The 24,328-nt window shown below is 51.8% G+C and overlaps 1 protein-coding gene and 1 long non-coding RNA gene across 3 annotated transcripts in view; one reads left to right on the top strand and one right to left on the bottom strand.

The window, feature by feature from the left end:
• The window catches only part of Rgma (repulsive guidance molecule BMP co-receptor a), a 39,216-nt gene extending 19,670 nt beyond the window's left edge, over nt 1-19,546 (bottom strand). Inside the window, exons 1-2 of one of the 2 annotated variants that reach the window (XM_087188351.1) lie at nt 19,401-19,546; nt 2,734-2,861 (exon numbers count right to left, since the gene is read on the bottom strand). In XM_087188351.1, coding sequence (XP_087044477.1) covers nt 2,734-2,815 — 82 coding nt within the window. In that variant the 5' untranslated portion in view covers nt 2,816-2,861; nt 19,401-19,546. Of the gene's footprint in view, nt 1-2,733; nt 2,862-18,567; nt 18,887-19,400 lie in introns of those variants that run through there. The other variant, XM_004852713.4, reaches the window with a different exon arrangement.
• LOC110350695 (uncharacterized) overlaps nt 19,493-24,328 on the top strand; it is a 47,583-nt gene continuing 42,747 nt past the window's right edge. The window contains exon 1 of the long non-coding RNA XR_002397424.2: nt 19,493-19,654. This is a non-coding gene — a long non-coding RNA (uncharacterized LOC110350695). The remainder of the gene's footprint in view (nt 19,655-24,328) is intronic.

The following is a 24,328-nucleotide window of genomic DNA, read 5'->3' as shown; positions in this document are numbered from 1 at the left end:
AGACGCCCTTCCAGCCGGTATGAGACACTTCAGGGGGCTTTCCTTTACCAGGCTGTGTCTGCCTGAGGGACCCAAAAGATGTCATGGAGGCAGGGACATAGTAGACTGGCTGTACATGTGACTAAGTAAATGTAAATAAAACACACAAACACTCTCAGGCTAGCAGGGCAGAGCCAAGGCATCTTTCTCTACCTACCTGTGCCCAATCTAATCTGCTCCCCTTGGCCTCTCTCCTGGCCACCTGCAAGCTGGTTGAGCTCTGCAAATCTATGCTCCCACTTTTCCTGGGATCATCAGCCAGTTCTCAGCCGTGTAGGGGACGGTTGTGATTCTAGGCCTGGACTCCTCCTCGCCAGGCTTTTTACTTTCTCTAAGTCCCACCCTGCTGTCCCACAGAACTGGGCTTCTGACTTTACTCCGAAGCATCCCTGTGCCAGCTCCTCTTTGTTGTGAAAATCCCCGTTTTATCTCTCACTTGGGGAACTGTTCTTTGACCAAGGTTTCTTGAGCACACAAGTTCCAGGTTCCAGAGGCTGCTGTGTATTTCACTGTAGGCCACGGGAAGCTCAGTTTTCATTAGGGTGGGCAGTTCTGACTCCACGCAATTGTCAGGGACTCCGAGGAGGAGGAAAAACCTTAGCCAGTTGGCTTCACAGTCCAGCAGCTATCTGCGCCATCTGCTAGGTTTTAGTTACCAGCCTTGAAGCCAAAAAGAAATGTGTTTCTTGGAAACAAAAGTGATGGAATTTGGGTTGTGAATTATATAACCCACCAGTGTTCCTCAGACTCTGCCGGAATTCTTTAACATAAAGGAAAGTTTTAAGGGCAAAAATGAATCAAGAAGCACCACAAAGACCTCTGACCTCTAAGAACTTCTGCTAGCCTTCCCTTTTCTCCACTTCTAGCCTGAGAAATTAAGTGCTGTGGCTTTAAGAGCGGGAAGGTGGTGTTTTCAGGGCCCTGGAGCCCCTCTTCTCAGTTTCAGCACTGGGCTGACATCACATCCCCCAAGGCAGCCAAAGGACAAAAGCCATTTATCAACCCATCTGATAAAACTTCCAATGGGCTGGATCTTTATCTAGACCAAACCGAGGTGAACTCAAACGGCAAACTCCTGCTTCGGCAAGAGGGGGATTTCTTTTTAAAAATGAGAGTGATTTTTATTGTTTTAATCTGGCCATCTGGTCAGATTCCTAAGTAGATGGAGAAACAACTGTCTTTCCAAACAAGGATCCCAGCAGGACGCGGTGCTACTGGACCCTCTGGGAGGTTTTGATATTCCTGGGCACGTGGGGGCGGAGGCGTTTGGGGACACTGACACCCCTGTCTTGTCCCTGGCAGGGTCCCCCTTGCAATCTAGGGCTCTGGAGCAGGCCGGGGCTCCCTGGGCCACTCCTGGGGACTTGCAATGGCTGAGGGATCTGGGAGAACTTGGCCAGGCAGGTGCTGGGGGCCTCCAGCCGGACTGGGACTAGAGGGTAAACTGAGCCCTGGTCCCACACTGCTCACGGTCTACTTGGGCCAGCCACTGGGAGCCCCAACTTGTAGTCAGGCCCAGTCGGGACTGCTCAGTTCTGCCAGTTCCTTGAAACCCAGTTGGCTGAAAAGCAAATCAAAACAATCCAATCCGAGACTAACTCAAGTCCTTTCTTGCAGATCTCGGCTGCGCACAGGGGCTGCAGATTTGCCTGGCTGCCTTGTGAAACCAGCTGGAATTTCTGCAAAGAGACGCCTCTGAACCCCGCCACACAACGAAGAGGCGGCCAGTTGCACCCTGCACGGAGGACCATTTGGTCCTGGACTGTGTTTATTTATATTTTTTAGCGCGAGAAAAATGGGTATAAAGGGTTTAACTGGTGTTTCCAGGCTGTGGGCAGCATATGGAAAAAATGAAATAAAGTTTTATGAAACATTATAAAGAAAACGCACTGGGGATTTAAGTTTCGTGCCTTTCCCTCTCCCTCCAAAAGAGGAGGAAAAAAAAAAAATGTAAAGAAACCGGAGCGTTTGGGAAGGAACAAATGCTTCTCTGTGGAGTTGGTCTCCCTTCCCCCAACAAAAACAAGAGGTCCGGGCTCCGAGGAATTTGAAAGCAGCGATCTGCCAAAAACATTGTGAAAAACTATGGGGGATTCATTGGAAACAGATGGGCTTTTTCAGCTTTAATTCTGAAATTCTCTCCCTTTCTGACACAATAAAAACAAACAGGGGGCGACACAGAATGTAATCAAACAGGGATATGAGCTCATTTGAACCGGGTCGGTGGTCTTGCCCGCGTGGGGAAGCGCGTGAGGCGGGACGGGGTCCCCGGAAAGGGGACCTTCGGGGACTCAGCGGGGACCTCCGGGGCGCCCCGACTGCACCCCGGGCACCGGGCAGGTTTGCAAACTGGTGGAGAAGAGGCTGGAGCAAAGCTCGCCTGGCTCCCCTTCTCCTCCGGAACCCCTGGAGGCGCGTCCGGGCACCCTCTTTCTCCCTTGGGAGGAGGAGAGAGGCGCCCCAGGTCCCCTCCCTCGCTGCTGCCCTTCGCAGTTCGGGCGCGTCCCCCCGGGGCTCCGCGGGCACCCATCACGCCCTCGGCGGGTCAGCAGGGAGACAAAGGCCCGTGGGCACGGGAGGCGGGGGTCCCAGGGGGCCCGGCGAGCTTGAGCCCCGACTCGCTGGCGATCCCGTGGCCCAGGGTCCCCGGGAAGCCCCGGTCGGCTGTCCTCCGGCCAGAACGCGGTGCCTTACCTGCCGGGAAGCTGCAGAGAAGGAAGGCGAGGGTCGGCCAAAATCCCAGGGCTGAACGTCCTGCCCCTCTCCCCATACCCATCCATCCAGCTCGGCCTGTTAGCACTAGCCTCTCCCTGGAAGAAGAGCTGAGAAGAAGAGAAGAAAATCAGTCGCGCTGCTGCGGAGAAAGGGCAGCCTCGCTCCGCCGGCGGGAGCAGCGAGCCCGAGGCTCGGTCCACCTCGGCCGCGGGCGCCCGGCGCAGCCCCTCCCGCCCGGCCCCGCGCCCCGCCCGGCCCCGCGCCCCGCCCTCGCCGCCTGCCCGCGCGGCCCCGCCCTCGCGCGCTCGGGTTTCGGCGCGGCCTGCAGGAGGGGGCGGGGCGGCCCAGCTGCTGCGCCCGCCGCGGGGACCGGGGACCCGGGAGTGCAGGGCACGACCCTCGCGTCCCCTCCCCGCCCGCGGCTGCCCACGCAGAAAACTCCTGGCACCCCGCCGGGAGGGCGGCGGAACCTCAACAGCAGCGCGCCCAAGTCCTCCCCACAAATGGCCCGTCCAAGGAGAAACAGCTTGGAGAGCAGCCCCAGCCTCCTCTGCAACCAGACCCCCCCCCCCCCCCTTCATGTGTCCCCAGAGCAGGAGGCTAAAAATCCGCTTCCAAGTGGCCCTGGTCGGGGCCGGGTGGGTCTCGGCCACCGACGCACCTCCAGGCTCCCGCCCGCCGGCACCGCTCCGGACGGGGCCGCCTGCCTTCTTCACCCGTCCTGGGCGCCTCGTCGCTCGCTTCCGGTCGTCCCCAGATGGGTGCCTGCGGGCCACGCGCGTCCACGCCTGGCACAGCCGCCACCTCGGGCCAGATGTGGGTGCAGAGGCCCCCGGGGCGCTCGGGAGCGCCGTGCAAGGCCGACCTTAACTCGGTCGCCTGTTCTCCGGGAGAAAAACTTGTCTCCTCCCCAGGGTTCCTCAGGGCCCGCAGCGCTTTTGCTCCAGTGGTATTTAAGGGACCGGCGACGTACCCCGAGAAACATCTTTTGGATGAAACACAAATAAGCCAGAGCAAGCGTTTTAAGTCACCTCACTCCCAAGCCTGCCCATCTAGTTCTTTTGGGGAAAAAAATCTGGGTATTTAATCCAATTTGGACGTTCCTCTAGAGCACTATCGCAGTTCTCACTTGCTGCGGGCCATATTAGCTTCAGGGCTGTTTGCATTTAGGACTCCGCTGCCCGGCAGGGGGCTCGGGCGCGCGCGGCAGGCGGTCCGGAAAGGGGAGAAGGCCCTATGCTCCCGAGGCCTCTACTTCGAAGCCCAACTTCTGAATCTGGCTTCCCCAAAACAGATGAGAAAGGGGACCGCTTTGCAACGGGGCACGGGGAAGCTGGTTTCCTTAGGTCAGGGAAGCAGCTTTTTCTCTACAGCTGGGGCGCCCCTGTATTTCCCTCAAATATTTAGGTCTCAGACCAACAGGTTCAGTCTAATTATTCTTCTCCACAACTGGTGTTCATTTTAAGCACCCGTTTGCATAGTACAGTTTGCAAAATGTTGTAGGTAGGGGGACAGAGAGCTCACCATCTCAAAATCCAGGTCTCAAACGTGTCGGCGCTCGGGCCAGTCCAGCAATTTACAGCGCGGAAACAGCCCGGCCGCTCATTCGGGTAGCCATCCTGGCAAACTGAGGCAGGCACCTCGCTGCCCCCCCCCCCCCAGCAATTAACACCCTTTGCTGGAATTTGCCTTTCCCGAGCTTGTTCTAAAGGCTTTCGATAATTAGAGAGGAGAGATCCATTAGCATTCCCAGCAGCGCCCGACTGTAATTAACCACCTTCACGCCAGCTGCATCTCCAGGTCAGAGACCAACGCCCAGGACCCAGCGAGACCGTACAGCCTTCCAAAGACCTGACAGTAGGCCCTCCCTGTAATGCCCTGTCTCTGTTGGCCAAAGCAACCAGCTTCTTGAGTTTGGCAGGAGGACTCTGAAGCTCCACACCTCATTTTCATCACCTGAAAAGGTCAGGCTAATACTGTTACCCCAAGACTGTAGATGAATGCAACTCGGGAGGGGCACTGGGCCTGGGCACTTCCCCAGCAACTTTGCTAGTGGTGGGCCGCCATTTTGGGAGAAGACCCTTGAGCAAAGAATTTGAGGAAGGAATGCAACCCTCCCGGCAACCGCGAGGAGAAATGTGAGGCTGAATTGGACATCCCAAAAGTGGGGATGTGGACACTACACACTTGACTATCAAGAGAAATCCAGCCCCAAGTTGTGTCGACTTGGAGGAATCTGTCTCTGTTGGCCAAAGTAACCGATTTATGAACAACTTTCTAACTCTGCAGAAATAAGAATTCTTAGAATGTTGGATTTGGGGACTCAGTACTCTATGTACCATAGACACTCACTTAACTCATAGTGTATCCACTTCGGACAAATAGTCCCACAGAATCTGAGCACTTCTGCTTCCTTCTGCACGTAGTGGTCTAAGCCCTGGGGCAGAGACTTTCTTTTTTTTTGGTACCGGGGATCAAACTCGGGTCCTTGAGCTTGCGCAGCAGGCGGCGAGACCACTGAGCTAAATCCCCAGCCCGAGACTTTCTTTTGGTGGCTCCTGCCTGGCCCTGGTAAAGGATTCAGCTTCAGGAAACTGGAGCCATCCTGGGGCAGTGGTGGCAGGGATTGCAAGTTTGCTGCTTCTGAGTAAGAACAGGGTGTTCCTAAAATCCAGGGTCTGGGCCATCAGTCCACAAATAGACATTCAGGACCTACAGTGTGCAAGTCCACGGGGAATAAGAAATAAATATGACAGCCCCTGCTGTAGGTTGGAGGCTAAATATCTCCCAAAGGTCCTGGGTCATGCTACTAGGAGGTGGAAGGCCCTTTAAGAGGTGGGGCCTAGTGGGCGGCCCTTAGGGTACAGAGGGCATGGCCTCCCTGGGAACTGGCACTGGCCTCTTTCTCTTGTGCTTGCAGACCATGGGTGTGCATGGGTGCCCCACCCCATGTTCCCTCCCACTGCCATCCTGCATGTCCACCAGGGCCCAAAGCCACGGGTCTACCTGATCTTGCCCTGGAATCTCGAAAACAGTGAGCTGGAAATAAACCTTTCCTCTTTGTAGGTTCACCATACCCGCTATGTTGTGATAGTGACAGAAAGCTAACAAACAGCCCCTGTGCGAGAAGTGTTGTTGGAAACAGCTAATAGAGAAAGAATGATTGGGAAAAGAGACCTCAGAATGAAAGACTTTAATCAAAATGGCGCTGCATCTTCTGAGGTGTCTTGAAGGATTTGTTTTGAGGAGCGATGGCAGATATTCTGAGCTGCTTTTATGTGAGGTGCTACAGTTCTAGACACTGAGCGCAGGAAGGTTCAATGATCACCCTGTGTGCACTGAGGAGACTTAGGCTGAGGAGCTTAGTACTGGCTGATAAATGCAAAGCCCACGGTTGGCATGCCTTCAGTGCATGGTGGGGTACAGGTCGGCCCCAGGCTTACAGTCAGGCAGGACAGATCCTCCCAGTAAGGTGTAAGGGGCAAGTAGAACAGACACAGAACCTAGGCACAGGCCGGGGGCGTGTGGTGGGGGAGCCCTCCCGAGGTGAGGTGTGCGGGTGTGTGTGTGTGTGTGGGGGGGCTGGCCTGAGGGGCTGCAGAAGCTGGAGTGAAGAGGCTGAGGGGCTGCAGAAGGAGGAGATACTGAGGCCAGGAGCCCCACCCAAGGCCTCGGTCAGCAATTTCTTCTTTTGGGAGCCCACTGTGTGTGTGTGTGGTAAAAATAATACACATGCTGCGGCCCACCCTAAGCAGCTGCATCTCAGTCTCCAGGGAAACAGCCCAGGCAGCAGCTGCATGTCCACCAGGCAGTGCTGGGGATCAAAGCCAGGGCCTTGTGTGTGTGACCCAAGGATGTTACCACTGAGCTACAGGCCATGAACACGAGCATGTTTAATGAGCGCATCTAGGGGGCTGACATGTAGAAGAGTCTCTAGGTTCCTAAATTCTAGTACGCGTGTCCCTCCAGCAACCCTGTGTGCACAGAGCATCGGGTTTAAAGTCAAGGCGAGACAGAGAGAACAGGCTGTTCGGTAAAGTAGAGGCTGGCATGTCACCCACGATCTGGCGACCCAACATGGGCAAAACAGAACCCCTGGTTCCGGTCTCTGGTTCCAACACAGGATGAGTGTGGGAGTAGTGACCTGGGGTGAAGGCGGCTGTTTATGAGTGTCGGTGGCTGAGGCTGTATTGGCAGAGCTGGCATTTAATTATTTATTTATCCCACACTGGGGACCGAAGCCAGGGCCTTCTCACTGAGCTACATATCCTCAGCCCTTAAAATTTTTTTTTTGGGGGGGGTTGGGGATTTAGCTCAGTGGTTCCGCTGCCTGTCTCAAAAGTTCAAAGTCCCGAGTTCGATCCCCTTTTTTGGTACTGGGGATTGAACTCAGAACCTTGTGCTTGGAAGGCAGGCAGTGGAACCACTGAGCTAAATCCCTGGCTCCCCAATTTTTTTTTTTTTAAACTTTGAGACAGGTTCATGCTAAGTCACTAAGTTGCTCAGGCTGGATTTGAATTTGGTTTATCTTCCTCCCTCAGCCTCCCACAGTGCTAGGATTACAGGTGTGTGCCACTGCGCCCAACTTCCCGTACTGTTTTTACTCAAGTTGCATTTTATCTTGTGAATTCTGGGGGCTGCTAGACATTTTCAGGGCTATCGCATCTCCAAGCCATGTGTTGCCCCCTGCAGGTCATCCTTGGATTCTGAGCTACCCAGGACCTCTCTAGCTATGGGAACCACAGCTTATATTGTCCTTATTTGCTTGACACTAGCCTGGATTTAGATTTCTTCCACTTGCGTCAAGAGATCCCTGCCACATAAGGAAAAAGCTCATAGTTCAGTACTGGTCCCAGGTATTTTGGCCAACCAGTGCAGCTATGGCCCCAAATTCAGTAACATCTCCCCAGCAGCCTTCTGTTCTCCACCCCCTGCCCTGAACAACTTCTGCTTGGAGCATGTCATAAGCTGCTTCACTCTCTAACTCGGGTGGGATCCAGTCTTTTCCATTTATCTAATTCTTCCCTCAAACTTCATGAGCTGCCTTAGGGCCTGGTCCTCTCAGATCTGATGACCTCATTCTTGTTCGCACCCCCCATGACCTTCACGGCTTTGGACTCTGATCAGACCCCCTTGCTGGCTTTGGCTTTTCTACGCCAAAGCTCTCAGGAGCAAAGCAGCCTTGCTATTGTGAAAGATTCTCCCTGGTCATCCTTCTACCTTCCTGCTGAGATATTTTCTGCAGAGGAAGGGAATAAAACTGCCAGGTCTCTAGAGCCTGAGTAAGACACTATTTTGGCTTGGTTTCTAGTACCATTTCTGATAGCATTTTGGCATTTTCTGAACACTTGGTCCTGTGTGGCGTTTAGCAAGCAAGCATTTTGCAAAGACCCCAAATCCTCATTGGTGGCTATAAACTGACAACAGAGACCCTTTTCCTGTAATTTGGATTATGTTCTTGTAAATGTGTTAACTGAGCCTTGCGCCCACAAAAACTTCACTTGCGTTTTCTTGTTCACTCATAAGCCTGTGCTGTAGTTAATCACCATTTGTTTGCTATTTCTGCAGAGCCTTCCTTTCATCCACAGGACTGGAACCATATGAGCTTTCTCCCCTTCAGATAATCTGTGTAAATTTACAGGAGTCTGGGAGCAGAGCAACTCCAGGGGAGGGTGATCCTCCTGTTTATAATTCATCATTCAGAAAAGGACTTGTTCATCCTATTTTTTCCCCCATCTCTAAAGCAATTTGTCCCCATATTCAGGAGTGACTTAGTATTGTAAATGACTGGGGGTAGAGCTTGGGCAGAAGGAATTCTGAAAGTCTAAACATAACACATCCCTTGTCCTCATGCCCGCTTCTACCTCCTCTATTAAATGGTCCTGTGTCATGTTCTCTTTTTGGGAACTGTGTTGTACTTTGTCCAGGAACAACTTTCAAGCTAGGGCTTTAGATAGTTCTTTTAGCATATATTCCACCGCTATGGAGGCCCACTGGTGGCCAGGGGGCACACAGGGGCCATGCGGAAGGACAGTTGCCCACTGTGGCCATAAGGACATCACTGCCCTCCTTCACTGTGACTGCTTTCTTCCCTGGAGGTGGTTCTGGGACCCGTGGCCATCCGACTTCCTTGTCATGTTTGTTTCCATGACAAGATAGGAGAAGGCCTCTCCCTACTGCTCTGCTTCCAGGGCATTTATGATCTCGCTGTCCCCGCTCTCGCATCAGAAAACTCTTCATCGTTGACTTTGGAGAATCTTAGGACATGCTCCTTGGATCCCACTTGGCATCTCATTTTCCTTTCTCTGTGCACACCATTTCCCTGGTTTTGGGGCAGGCATCTTCCTCTCCATGAGGAAGGCTTCTTCACAGTAATTAAGACAGGTACTTTTCCCCAGTATTTTAATTAAAAAACCATATTTCCTGGATATTTCTGTAGCTCTCTTTAAAGACTGAAGAAGTAGCTCACCTTCCATTTGAATTCGTTCATATGCATTTAAAATACAGTGGCAGATATTAGTTGCTCTTGGACATGTCTGAAAATGTATGTCAGCAGATCAGAACCATTTTATTCACAGAAGGCAAATTCTTTTTATTAATGGATTTTTTTCTGTACTGTACTTTGAACAAAAACTGAGTGTGGCTCTGGGAAAGCTCTGAATTGGACTTTGGGGGTCCTGGGATGAGCTGGAGGAGCCGGATACAAGGACCCCCCATTTGGCAGTGTGACCAGCACCCCGGGTGCTGCGTTTTTGTGGTGTTGCTGGAACCCAAGTTTACACCCCGTTACTGCACATTGACACAGTGGGGTTGGTGAGGCTTTTGGAGAGGGGCATTGAGAGCAGGACCACTGACTACAGAGCTCGGAGTCACATGTACAAGACGTCCAGAGTCTGGCTGGGCAATGTCTACTTGATCCACACTGCTTCTCTTCACTAGCACTGACTTCACACTGCCTGAAAAAGTCTCCATCAGCTTTCATCTCTAGGGCAGTCTGGGCCACACCGCCCCGTAGTTAGGGTCGGTGACCTTGGACCCCTTTCAGGAAGAGTCTGGAAGAGTCTGGGACCCCTCAGGGGCTGCAGGGACACGTGCACCGAGCAGTCCTCTTGAAGCTCCCCAAAGCCTGTCCCTCCCTGTGCTCTCTGTGCTGGGCAGAGAGGAAGGGGTTTGCTCAGGGAAGACAATGCCATGAGGACTACGTTTCTGGGCTTTCAGTTTCTGTCAGTCTAGTGACAAATATGTTGAAAAAAAAAAAAAAAAAAGACTGAAACAGGAATATAGGCCCATGATTAAAAAGTCAATTTCCTGTTAAATGGCTCTCCCTGGAGGCAATAGCTGTCAACAGTTTCTTGTTCATCTTTCCGGATAGTTCCATGTGCATACAAGCTCATATCAAACCCACCCACTGATCCATCAATGGATTTCTCTAATCTGTTGATAATTTCACCCAAAACTATTAGTTTTGATTTTTCCCTCCCCAGTGAGTGTTTTCTACTTTATATTATTGTTTAGTTTAATAATGCTATGAACCCCTTCATCCCACAGGGAACTAGACAGTCAGAAGCGCCATGGTCTCCAGCCAAAGGGGTGTGCACCAGTCCAGAGCAAAACACAAACTAGTCCCTTCTAGGGACGCTAAGTGTCTTCACATAGCTACTTCCTCTCCTCTTTCTGAACTTCATTTCCCATTTTAAAGTCACTTATTCTGTCCCTTCTTATTTGGGTACCAGACAACTCACACTTAGATACCAGAGATTGAATCCAGGGCCTTTTCTCTGATCCTTATCCCCAGCCTCCCTCACCTTTGTTTTTTGGTATTTTTGAGACAATGTCTCAGGAGGTCACTAAATTGCTCAGACTGGGTTAAAACTTCAGCCACCTAGAGTGCTGGGATTTCAGGCTGTGCCACCAGGCCTGCCTACTTACTTGAACTTTTGTCCCAGAAGGTAAGTAACCTGCCTGACATCACCCTGCTGGCTTGGGGACAGTGGGGCTTGGGCAGGTCTAGGTGACTCCTGCTGTCATGCCACCTCTGGTGAGCTCCCTGCTGCTTCCCTGGCACAGACTTCCTCAGTCTCCTCTCAGCCTGTTGACCCCAACACATGACACAAGCTGCCCCGTGCTCTGTCCCCAGCCTTGGCCACACCAGCTCAGAGCCTCCTGCTCTGCTAGTAGTTTCTGCAGCTGCGTTTCCAGGGCACTGTCATTTATGCCCTTTCTTCCTTCTCTGCACCTGTCCACGTCGAGTTATAAGATTCTCAAGAAACTCCCAGATCCGCTGTGCTTTTTCCTGCCGTATTTTTTCCCACTTGGAAGTGTGTGAGTATAAACCTGCGTACAGCCAGAGTCTCAGGATGAAGGTTTCTCCCCCCACTTTCCTTGTCTCAGACCCCATCTGGTTTATAAGCTTGCAGGTTCTTCCTACAGAACTCACTGAGGAAATAAGAGCACTTATGAACTGCTTAACTGTCAGTGTTGCGATGGAAACTTTCAAGATCCTGCCGTGGCTATGGGGAAAGACAGAGACCTGGGTTTTGGGATGGCTCTGCCTCCACCTGTGCGGTTCAACCATGTCCGGTCCCGGTGTCTGGATCTTTAGCTTCTTTGCCTGCAGAATCATGGCCTGGCTGCCCCTGTGTCTCCCAGCTCCATGGTCCCCTGTTCTGGGATTCACTCAACTCTCCTTGGCTCTGTAACCAGTGGGTTTGCCAAATCTGACTGTGAGGAGCCGTTCTGGTGCCTCATCTGTAATACTTCTACTTTTCTCAAGTGAAGATGTGGCCGGACAATCAGGAAATGTTATTTGAAGAGTGACATTTTATGGGGGTTTTTTTGGTACCGGGGATTGAACTCAGGACCTTGCACTTTCGAGGCAGGCATGGTGCCCCTGAGATAAATCCCTGGCCTGACATTTTAGGTTTTAATGGCAGCATGAAAGAGTTTGGTAATGATTCCCCACAATACTACAGGATAAGGGCTGATCAGAAAATACAGTGTTTAAATAAAAATTTTATTACACTAAAGACACATTGCCATGAATCCTCCTCAAAACACCACTCAATTCCAACACACCTATCCCATCATTCTTGCTACTTGCGGAAACAGTTCTGGACTTTCCCTTTTGTGAGTGTCTTTATGAGGTATGATAAAAAATACCGTGAGTGCTGCTGCCCAGGGCTACTCAATGGAAAGGCAGGCTTGTAAAACCGTTATTTGAGTCCTTGTCCACCTTATTTACTGGGTCTGGCATCAGGCAACATAAGGCTCTTCCCTGAAGTCAAAATGACCATGAAAGGTAGGTGTTTTGAATTGATTCAGGGCATCCAGGTAGCCACGAGAGTACAACTAAAGACACTCAGGAAAGAGGACTTCCAGAGCTGCTTCAGAAAGTGGCAAGAATAATGGGATAAGTGTGTTTGAAGAGAGAGGGAGTATTTTGAGGGGGATTAATGGTAACATGACTTTTACTGTAATAAATTCTAAAAAAATTTAAACATTCACCGTAATGTTTAATCATACTGTGTACACCTGAAACCACACCTTAAGTAACATCCTGTCACTTTTAAGGCAGCTTCTGGGCACGCTCACATAGGACAGACTAGGTTCCGGTAATGAAGGCCACACAGTGTTTACCTCCCCCCATTCCAGCAAGTGCCTGGGAAAAACAGCCAGCTTGGGACCATTTATCGACCAAATGGCAACTGTGTGAACCAAGAGCGCGTCCGTGTCTCCCTGAACCAGCAGAAGGCTGCAGGGTTTGGATTAATGAACGATTCAGTGCCAAGTGCAAATACCATAGGCATTTAGCAATAGGAGCAGATAACCAAGTTATTCATCAAATTCAGGACTGCTTAGAATGGAATGGAGAAGAGCCCGGGGTGATGGCGGGAGGGAAAAGGGCCAACCGGGAAAGAACCTGAGTCTATTCTTCCCGAGACCGTCTTCTCCACCACCATCGTTTTCTTTCTTAAATTTGTGCCAGGTAGAGAAAAAATTTGCTTTTATACCTGAGAGGCAATACAGCATGGCGGCTGAGATCATATGGTCGGACAGACTAAGATCTCAGTTGTTTCATCTCTCCAGTGGGACATCTCTAGTAGCCCCTTTCGAAGGTTGATGTGGGGACTGAGGTCACACAGTAGTAACCTACTCAGACAGCTGCAGAGAAAGCACTGGAAAGCAGCTGCCAGTATTGGTTGCGTATCATGGGGGAGAGCTGTTGTTTGGGTTATGGTACTGTGATTCTGATGCATGGATTCTGCTATGGCCTTTGCATGTGTGGGAACCAGGGGGGGAAATCTGCAGGGTTCCCCAAGGTCTCCTACATAACTTGCTTTTCTGGATGGGGTCTGATTGTGTTCTCAGTTATCCTCCAGGCCTGGCAAGCACTCATTATAAGAACAGCTGTCTTAACTATGCACCGGGCACAGCCATCTCTCTGAAATCGGAGGCTGTGGCTTAGGTTGGTTAAGGGACTTGTCCAAGGCCCCACGAATATAAATGGCAGGGCAAAGGCCAAATGCAGGCCCTATGAGGCCAAGTTTAGTATTTTTCTGAACAAACCACAGCTGCTTCTCATCTATACCCAGGGTTTATCTTTTTCTGTCAGACCAATAATACATCCCATATGTATAATGATGGATCACACATTAGAAATGGGAATATGTTTACAGAAATACTCTTTTCCAGACACTAACAAAAATATGAAAGTATTTTAAGGGAAGGAAAACTTCACTGAGCAGTCTCTCCTGTCCTCCCTAAAAGACTTTCCAAGTTGAAATAGAACGTAGAATTCTTTATCTGTCTTTTGGATAGCAAGTTTTTTTTTTTTTTGTCAAATATTCATAGAGTACTTTCCTTGGCTAAGTATTATGCAACAGAAAAACTTTTAAGTAAATCTATCTATTTTATCATTTTATTATAGTCTTTTTAGTTCACAAGTCACTCAGAGGATGTCTTAATGTGTGTGTGTGTGTGTGTGTGTGTGTGTACAGTTACTGGGGATTGAACCCAGAGTCTCACAATTACCACTGAACCATATGTCCAGCTCTTTTTTATTCTGAGACAGAGTCTTGCTAAGTTGCCCAAGCTGGAACTTGGGATCCTCCTGCCTCAGCCTCCTGAATAAGTGGGATTACAGGCATGTGCCACCACCCCCAAAATCAAATATTAAGCCAGATGCTTCGCTTTTCCTTGTTCTTCTGGATTCTCAACTCACGCTCTGGGGTCAGTATGTTCCCTACCAGGCTCCGAGTCAGTAGACTCTGCCAAAAGCATCCATTTGGTCATGAAGAAATCAAGAGTTTAGAGAAATCAGAGCTTGGAGTTTAGGGAGCTCCTTTCTCAAGATGCTCCCAGCAGAGAAAAAAGAAAGTGACATAAAACTCTCACAATGTGGAGGAGGTGGCCTGTAATCTGCTCTGCCACACGGTCTTGAGATCAACAGCAAGGGAAGCCTTTTGAAATCAGTAGTTTGGAACCTGAATGTCAAACTAGTTAGCTGCACTGATGGATGCATGACCAAGTCAGTTAAAGTCTTACGAAGCTCATGTGCGTGGCAACACGAGCTGCCCAAATGTAGCAGTGTGGGGTTACCAGCAGGGCTGCGCCTGTGACCAATCTCCCCGTGATTCCTGTAGCATGTGCAGGCGAGGCATTGTCCAGGCTGCATCTCTTTCTGCTTTGCCTCTCTTGTGTAAGAGGATGTCCATTTGAGAAAATTCAACTGCATTTACACATCTATTTATTATTTATACCCTACTTCCTCCCACCTCCAAGGATATTCAGTGACAGCACATCATCCACCAAAACTTCCAAATACTAATTATTCTTCTCTTCCAGGTACCAATTATTTTTGAGGAAACCCTGTAATTTTTATGCTCCTGTAAATGGAACACACATTTGTGTGTGTTCTTCTGACAATCAGATAAACCCACACATGGAAGAAGCCAGGGTCTGTTGGAGATGTTTTTGGTGGAGTGATCTGTTTTTCAGGATGGCAATGTCAGGAGCTGAAAACAGATCCTGGAAGCCAATTCCTAAGTCACTGAGATGGCATGGACTTTGCCCTAACAGGTAAAATGGTTACCCTGCAAAGGAAATTAAACCACAAGGTCAAACAGATCCGACTTTAAGAGAATCAAGCTTAGTGAAAGCAACTTACACAAACAGATCTGGAGACAATCTACAGGGATTGTGTATAAAGTCAGCTGGGAAGTGTGTAAAAGTGTAGCAGGAGAGTGAATTCCAAGTAGCTTGCACTGTGGCTGATGACTGTATAACATGTCGGAGGACGTTTAGAGGCCCATCCAAAGTGTCTCTATGTCAGTATGTTTCCATGAGATATTGTTTAAAGATATCATATATCATCAAAGAGAAAATTCTTCAAAATGCCTACAGAAGATGAAAAACTGTCTGCCTCCACCCTGAGGAAGCCAAGCCAGTGGCGGAATAAAGTAATGGTGCTGCAGTTCTCACTGAGGATTTGGGCAGAATAGCTTTATTTAGAAGGATGGATTGTCAGATGACAGGACAAATCGTTGCTGTCAGCCACAGCAAGCTGCTACAAAGATCTTGAGAAGCCACAATAGATCTGAAATACTAAAAAGCCCCAATGAGTCAGAAGTCAATACATTTTAGGGCATTTTTACTCATATCTGCAGATCTCTGCTTTGGCCGACAGGGGACACAATTCCGGGAATTGGTCTTGTTTTACCGGAAAATCAGTAGAATTCTTTGTTTTCAAGGTTTTTGCCTGCTTTTCGGACTGGTAGATGTAGTACCTCGATTGCAGAAAGTTTTGCATTTGTCAGCTTTGCTTTAAACGGACAACTGCAAAATGAGAAGTAAATCCAGCCAGCAATTTTGTAATCACTCATAAACTGTGCTGTCTGCACTTTCATTCTTTACTGTAGTAATCTGGATATCATAAATTTCATAAATTGAACAGGTTTGTGGTGCATTTTTAGGTTCGTGAATTAGCAATGACTTAAAAATGTGCCAATAAAAAGCGATTTGCATTTATCTTGTCAATTTTTGCCCAAATTTCAAAAATTTTTTCTTTCTGCCCTTAGAGTTATAAAGTTGTACACCACAGTAGACATTTTTGCCTGCTGAGCCCCGAGTTCTAACAGGATGCAGCGTTTTCTACTCATAGGACAGACCTGGCTAAGAAACTGCGCATCCTTTCTAAAGGATTCATTTGTCACCAAGGAAACTGAATGCTACGGCAAGCCAGTCCTTAATTTCCTCCACTGCCTCTACTATTCATTGTTCCTTTTCAGCTGTTGCTATAAGAAAGGAGGCTGATATCGAGTGTTTATAGAGGTCAAACAAGAAAAAAAAAAAAAAAAGGCCAGGGATGTAGCTCAGTAGTAAGTGCTCACCTAGCGTGCATGAGGCTCTAGGTGCTCCCAGCTTGGGGAGGTGGGGAACCAGCTTGGGGGAAGGGGTGAGAATATCAGAGATGTAGGGAGGCCTCTCTTCTTCAAGTTAAACTTGTGCTGTTATTTTATTGAATGACTGAATATCGTTTGAAAAGCAAAGTGGTCCCCTTAAGGACGCCCACCTCAGACACTTAGAAGTTTTGTTTTGAACAATTACCTTTAAAGGGCAGCGCTCACTTCATTTCATGGCATTACCAGATTCCAAGTAACCTGCTCGGGCTGTCTCGATTTTGTTCAATTTCACTCTCTGGATGGCAGACTCCTCGGGGAACCAGAGACCACATCTCCTTCCCAGTCTCCAAGGCTGCGCCTTAGGCACGATCAAACTTTGTAGCCACACTTGCTGAAAGCAAGGGCTTAAACTTAACTCATTCAGCAAGGCCGAAGAGGAAAAACGTCCTGCAGGCTCACAGAACCCTGGCCACCAGAACTGGAAATGCCTGTGTCCAGGGCCCTGTCCTAGGGGCAGCGAGCACGGCTCCCGGGGTGCTGAGGACGCCCCTGTCCCAGCGGAGGGTGCTCAGGGTCTGTTCCTTTTGTATTGCTCCTCTAGGAGGCCGGTGGGGCTCCCACAAGGGATCCTGCTGAACAGGAGTCTCCACCTTCCTTGGCGCTGTTACACACGCGGGTGGGGCAGCATCAGGAAGAGGCCCGCCCCACACCTATGCCCGGAGAGACAGCTGGAGACGGCATGGGGAGGGGAGACAACCAACCTCACATGTGTATTGGGAGCCTATGCACCTGTCTGTCACCCGGGAGGGAATCGATAGGAGCCGGGGTCTTGAACAAAGGAGCCTGGGCCTCCCTCATTTCCACCACAGTCCAGAGGAGCTGGGGGAGGGGGGCATCGTCTCACAAGAGAAAACCACAGTGCTCCCCGCCCTGCGGAACAGGGAGAACCCAGCTCATCGCTAACATCATCTGGCCTGGAAGGTGGCAGCACAAACCTCCCACGCAGAACACGGAGCCCGCGAAGGTGTAGGTGCCCCACCCAGCGCCTTTGTGCAGCCTGGGTGCCACCTAGCGGGGTCTACCCTAGTTCTTAATGCGAGACCTTGTCCGTGTCCGGCAAGGGGGCTTCTTGTCACCTGCCGTGGCAGCGCAGCAGCAGCACCCCTCCCCCCAATTTATATGGGCAAAAATGCGGCCTGGGACACACTGCCCGGTGCAGGAGCAGGCACAAGCCCTCTCCCGCTTCTCCTTCCCCTCACCCCAATCCCTATCCAGGGGGCCCTGGCTCAAGAGCCGCCAGAAAAGCCACCTGTGATGCACCGCAGGAAAGCAAGGTCCCGCACAGGATTTCCAGATCTCTGCGACAGATGCCAGGGGAAGGGGCATCTCCTCAAGGCAGGTAACATTTTACCTTATAAACGGGGAGCCTAAAACCAGGTGGAGAAAATGATAGAGGTCTTCGAGGTGACAGCCTGCCACTCCGTACAACCTGCACTTCCGTCTCTTGAGCTAGGCGTGCTGAGCTCAGGGAGGCGCGGCGCTCGGCTCCGGGGGACCACAAGGACACCCAGAATTAGTCTTGCCCAGACGTGAGGGTTGCTCCCGCCTCTTCACCTGGCGCAGGAATCTGAGAGCGCCCCAAGTTTGCTGCCTGAAAGGCACGGCTCACCACGTCCGCTAGATGGCGCTATCTCCCCCCCAATCCGTCCGCAAGACACCCAATTTATAAAACAAATACAATCCAACGCCTACCGAAACCGCATAATAGCAGCTCACAGGCTCCCATTAAAAATCCCAATTTGGGGAAATTGATTCTACCTCCGAGCAAATCTAATGCAATTACAATTAATAAGATGCAATCAAGAGTTGCATCCTAGAGCGCTTCACAGGCGCCTTCCCCCTAAATACACCTGTCCCCGTACCCTAGTTTATACCCCGGGATGAGCCGGGGCGTAAACCAGGAGCCGAGCTCCGGTGGTGCCCTGCACGCCGCGCCCGCCGGGGACCCCGGGGAGCCGCACCCCTAGCTCCACGCTGCCCCGAAGTCCCGCGCGTCCGCACTCGAGGCGCTTGGACCTGATCCGGTGCCGGGAACGTGCCCCGCGCCCACGCCCCCGGGCAGGCGCTCGCCTCGTGGCCCCGAAACCCCGCGCCCCGGGGAGCCAGATGCCCGGGCGACGCGGACCCAGGGGGCTTCTCGGCGGGACGCGGGGAGGCCGGCCCGGTCCGCGGCTCGGGGGGGGGGGGGGAGCGGTCGACTGTCCGCTGGGAGAGGGGCTGCGGCGCAGAGCAGTTCAGGGAGGAAAGAGCAGACAGACGCTCAGCCACCAAACTTTGCTGCCGCCAAAGGCCACGGCGACCCAGGCGCGGCTGAGCTCCGACCGGGGCAGAACGAGTCGCGGCCCGCGCTTACCTTGGCGGCTGCATGAGCCCCTGCGGCCCGCGGGGGGTGGTGCCGGCCGGGCTGCGGGCGAAGACCGGGTGCGGGGCGGCGCGCGGCGGCCCGGGGCTCGGCGGGAGGGGCTCGGCTGGCGCGGGTCCCCGAGGCCCCGCCGGCTCAGCAGCGGTCCGGGGCGCGTCGCCTGCTCCCGGGCTGCATGGCCGCGAGCGCCCGCAGAAGCCGCCGGGGCGGACGCAGTGCTCCCGGGACCAGCGGCTCCAGACGCCGCAGAGGGGGCTCCTGGCCAGCCCCGTCCTAGCCCGGCCCCCGCCGCGGCCGCCGAGCTCCGGAGGCGAGGATCGTCTGCGCGGAGGAGGGCGGGCCGGGCGCCCCGGGACCCGGCGGGGGCGAGCGCGGTCCCGGAGGCCCCGCCCCGCCGCACCCTCGCGGAGCCGCGCGGGCGGGGAGGCTCGGGCGCGGGGCGCTCGCCGGCGAGGGGACGCGGAAGAGCCCGGCTGTGCGGCTCCGCGGGAGTGCGGCGGGGGCGCGCGTCCCACCTCAGGCCCGGGGAGGTCCGGGCAAGTTGTCCAGGTGTCCCGAGAAGGCTGCTTCCATCTGGGAGGGGCGCCCTGCTGCAAAGCACCTTTGTCCGATCGAGATTTTACTTTTAAGCATCTTTCGGGGAAAAAAGACCGAATGTGTGCATGTGTATAACACCAGTAGCGCACGAATGCACCCTCGCGCCCCATTTTACACAGCTTCGGAGCGTCTGGGGAGGGACGGAGACCGCCCCTCCGCGCCCGAGCCCAGCCCCAACCCAGGTCCCACCGCGCTCCTCTCCGGGCCGGCCGCGGACGGCGCCTCACCGGCTTTTCACACGAATGACCGGCCTCAGCGAGCCCCGGGCTGCTGGAACCCAGGGCTGGACCTCTCCGAGGAACAGCAGAGTCGCCTGGCCGGGCGTGATGTCAGCCTGGGCACGGCTCACGCCCAGATTAGCTCGGCGAGGCTGGGGCTGCGGGCGCACCTCGGATGGGGCGATGACCTTCCCGTTCTTCCCGAACAAACTGTCTCGAATTTTGATTTGATGCGAAGTCTTCTGGATTTGCCAAATGAAAAGGTATCACCCGCAGTAAAACACGATCGTTATTTATGCCTATGGTCTTGAGGGATGTGGTTTTAAAAACTCAATATTCTGCGTTTTATTGGCCAACTGTATTTGGATAATCTATAACTGAGATATAAATAAAATCCATGTGATTTAGCAGAAAGGGGTTGGGTAGGGCAGGGCTGGTTTCTATAATTAGCTCTGACCTCGCACAAGTCTTCTAGCTCTGCCAGGCCTCAGTTTCCTTGTCTATAAACAGAGGAGTTGTACTACAAATTCTGTGTGTTCCGGCTCTAACATCTGGTGAATAGCCAGTTTCTTCCCTCTTCATCTTTCACTTTAGCCTTCTTTAGGGAAACCTCCCTTCAGGGTGGAATCCTGAATCTCAAGCCCCGCCTGCTGGCGCTGATCTCAGCCTGTAATTCTGCACTGGGCCTCCCTTCCCGACCTGTCCTCCGAATCACACTGTAGTCCGGGGCGGGGGGGGGGGGCTGTAGCCAGGACTCCCAGGTCATCACTGCCTCCCTCAGCCCAACGCGGTGTCTGGCACGCAGTAGGCTTGTCGCTCAGCTTCCTTACAGCTCTTCTAAATTGGAAATGCCTGGCATTTCCAAAAGATCTATAAGTAGAAACATGTCTTTTTCAAATGGAGCTTTTGGAAAGTGCCCTGCAAGGTTTTGTCGCCTTGGGGGACAAACAGTCCACTCCCTGGATGGGGACAGGCAATGCTCAGTGAAACCGTGGAGCGCTGGACACAGCCAGGAGCTATTGCCTTGATGAGCATAGATGCCCACGGACAAGACAACGAATACTAAGGCTCCCCATTAAGTACTTGATTAAGTTGGAACTATGCACAAGCCCTCGGAATACACGCACGAACACTCAGATTTAAATGAGGTCATGGGGTGTGTTTAGGGTGCAAATTAACAAGTGTATATGCCTGCAACCAACAATCTAGAAACATTCCTAATATAAAACCCTGGGGGATCCTTGTCTTTCTTCCCTGCAAAAAGCCCGAATTCCTTCAGAGTCTGAGCAGGAAACAGGCCCAGCCGGGTTCAGCAAGGCCATTAAAAAACAAGGGTGAGGAAGTAAACGTCTACAGCACCACGAGACTAATAACGTATTAGTTTCTCTCTTGGCCGGTGTGGAGAGTTGCCGAGGGGAAAATTAAAAACCGGCCCCGCGTTGATAGAGGCAAACAAACACAGCCAGGGCTTCCGCCTCTTCTTGGCCACCTGTCCCTTCCTGCCCGGTGGTGGAGAGCCTGGGCACACCTCATCCCGCTGGGTACCACTCCTGGGGGACGCTGAATGGGACGTCACTTGTTGTCTGGCTATTGCAGATGGCTGGGGCACCTGCTGGGCAAGATCGCATCTTCACAAAGTGGCCTCAAGGAGAAGCGGATGAAAGATTTCTCCCCGCTGACGAGAGAGGGTGTGCGAGGGAGCTGGCACTGGGCACTGTCCCCAGACCGGGTGCCCTGCCCGGTATATCGGATAAGTCAGGCTCACAAGTGAAAGGGCAGCTTCTAGGGGCAGCAGGCCCGGAGTTGTCTGGTGCCCGAGGGAGGAGGAGGGGCCGACTTTCACTCGAGGCTCCAGTGGGACCAGGGGCGGCTTCCTGGTGTGGAACTGGGAGGGAAGAGAACTGCGCCCTCTGTGGCTGGGGGAGGGGCAGGGGCGGCGCAGCTCCGTGTGCACACGCTCCTGTAAGCAAGTCAGTCTCCGGCTTTCCTTCCAGGAGGCTGGTGCTGGAACCCACCCTGCGAGGGAGAGGGAGCTCATCATCCGGGGACTGAGGACATGGATGGAAAGTGTTTATGGACACCTATCACTGAGATGGTCTCGGTGGGCGGGTTGGATTGGAGGGTTCAGATGAGAGGGAAGCAGCTGGAGCATCCATGCACGGAGCATAGGGGGCGTGTAAGGCAGGAGTCCAGTTGGAACTGGACGGGAGAGGGGATTAGTGATGGAGAAGAGAGGGCAGCGCGTGGTCATTCTGATTGTATGGTTTCTTTCTAATGGGGTCTTAAGGCCTCCTTATCAAGAGTGGCCAAAAAATCAGGGTGGAGACTCCTCAAAAATTACATCTAGAAATTCCACTGGCCCCAGTTAGTCCTCTTGTAGATATCTACCCCAAAGAGTTGGAGACATCATATCAAAGTGATAACATGCATATCCATGTTTGTAGCAGCACAACTCATAAAAGGTAAATATTGGAAGCAGCCTATATGTCCATCTACAGCAGAATGGATAAAGCAAATGTGGTATTTACACACAATGGAGTACTACTCTGCCATTAAGAAGGATAAACTTGAGTCATTTGTGGGAAAACAGATGTACCTTGAGACCATTATGTTAAGTGAAATAAATCAGACACACAAGCTTAAGTATGAGAAACCCAAAATATACATGTAGAGCAAAGTAAAAGGTGGATCATAGGACACAGGGAGATAGATCTTTGATGAAAGGGAATGAGATGGAGGGGTGGGAAGGGGATGGAAAAAACTAAGACATGTTTGGTACCAACTGTCCACAAGGAATGGAATCATTAGGTACTGCAAACATGGACTCATACCAATACGAATAATAATAAAAAGCAGTGCCCATGAAGCAAGACAGCCACCCTACGAGAAGCCTGACGGGGGAAAGTCAAGTTCAAATGCACTGTTCGGGTGAGATTCCATGAGGAGGTGACCCAAAAATGCTTGAGGCAGAAGAACTTGGTGACTTAAAAATCCCAGAGAAGTCAGGAGGGAGGCTGAAAGCAGTGGGGAGCTCATCCAGTGGGTGGAGGCTGAGAGAGAGAGAGAGAGAGAGAGAGAGAGAGAGAGAGAGAGAGAGAGAGAGAGAGGACTTTATCAAGGGCCCCAGTGTTCTCCGGTAGGCTTTGGGGCGGGTTGCATTTGGTAAAGGAGGACGTGTGAAGTGGCCTCTGACACTGAGCACTAGATGTAACTGTGTCCAGCAGCTGTGGGTTTGGGGTTAGGGAATGAGGAATACATGGACTACGCGGCAAAAAACCACACTGGGAGGGGAGTTTAACCAAGCCAGAGGTGGCAAGGCACACTTGGCTTTCGAACAGTTTATGTCAGATGAAAACAGATGTTGAAGCAGCAAATACATTAAACAAATTTCAGACATAGGGCCATACCGTGGAGCGCTTTGGCTGCAGAATGAGCCAGAGGGATCCACTGAAGGCTCCCAAGCAGAGGAATTACGTGGGTGGAGCGCCACTGTAAGTGGGTGAATGGAAGATGCTTTGAACAGTGAGGAGGCAGAAGCCCAGCTGGAAGTTTGTTAATCATGACATAGTATTTATTAGCAAGAGTGTGACCTGGAATGCTAAGAGCACATTGGGAAGTCGGAGGCTGTTGGAGAATCTAAATGCAGAAATGGGACAATCTGCAAACTCAGCAGGAGTATCTAATTCCCTGAAGAGCTGAGATGATCCCCCCCACCCCCGTTGATGATGCTCATTACAGAGGCTGGAAAATCAGGAGGGGAGCACAGTGAGGGAGAGGTAGATGATGATTGGACCCAGCACCATGGTCTCAGCATGAGAGGGAACCCCAAGCGAGGTGTGAAGAATCACCCAATGTTCCATATCTGGTAGTGTGTGTGTATGTCTAAGTTAAAAACCTGATGCTCATGATAATAATTAGCTTGTTATGCTTCTCTGCAGCCTCTTTTCCCACAGGCCTTCACTTTCCATCACGTGGTAAGGACTACCATCGAGGTAGGAAGCCGACTCTAGTTCTGTGGGGTTTGTTCATTAAATAAGTCAACTGTCAGCTGCAGGGATAGAAAGCAAAATCATGTCTGTTCATCTTTATCTCTTGGATTTGGGCAACAGAATAGGGTGATTGGAACATGACTTCCCTTGGGGCTTTGGCTGAGTGATTTGCTGGGTGGTTGAGACACGGGGATCGTTGCAGGGTTTGGGCAGCCACAGCTACAGAACAGCTGGGATGTGGTCAGTGAGCACGTCCTCCTGTCCCACAGCGGCACCCACAGAAGCCTGTCTCTGACAACTTAGAGAACTTGGGGCCAGCTGGCAGGCCACGCTCCCTTCATGGTGACCTGTGGGAGGGGGAGGCCTGCCCACTTCCTCATCTGGAGGCAGGCTCCGTGTGGATTTTGTTTTGCAGTTTTTACTGAGCTCCTTCCTGGCTGGTACATTCAACGTATGTTCCAATTGCTGCCTCAGTCCTCAATACCTGGATATGAGGTAGGAATAGGAATTGTATTCTCTAGGAAACCGAGTCCAAATGGGAAGTGAGTTGATAAGCAAGTGGGAGAGTCAGGATTGGAATCCATGTCCATCTGAGTCCAAAACCAGAGCATTTTCCTTAAGCTCGTGGCCTTTTTTCTTATCTGCTATTTCTCTCCTTTCCTATTAGGAAACACTTCTGCCCTGAACTTAGGGGGAGCACTGTATGCTCCACTTTCTGCAGCACTGCCTAAGCTAGTGGAGCATGAATGCAGTGCTGTGACCTTCGGGCAGATGCACCCAGAGTCCAGTGACAAGATGGGTTGGTGCATTGTTTTGCCGGGCAGCTCTGTCAAAATTGGGAACCCCAGGGAAGTTCAGGGAGTCTTTGGATTCCTGCACGTACTGCAATGAAGTCACCAGGAAGTGACCGTCACACCTGCTTCTGGGGATCTGAAGTTGGTTGCCAAA

The sequence above is a fragment of the Heterocephalus glaber genome, unplaced genomic scaffold (genome assembly GCF_053883595.1).
Source record: "Heterocephalus glaber isolate CG9 unplaced genomic scaffold, H.glaber_assembly_v1.0 deba00001531, whole genome shotgun sequence".
Taxonomy (NCBI): domain Eukaryota; kingdom Metazoa; phylum Chordata; class Mammalia; order Rodentia; family Bathyergidae; genus Heterocephalus; species Heterocephalus glaber.
Note: the sequence above shows the minus strand (reverse complement) of the source record. Positions and strands in the feature narration are given on the sequence as shown.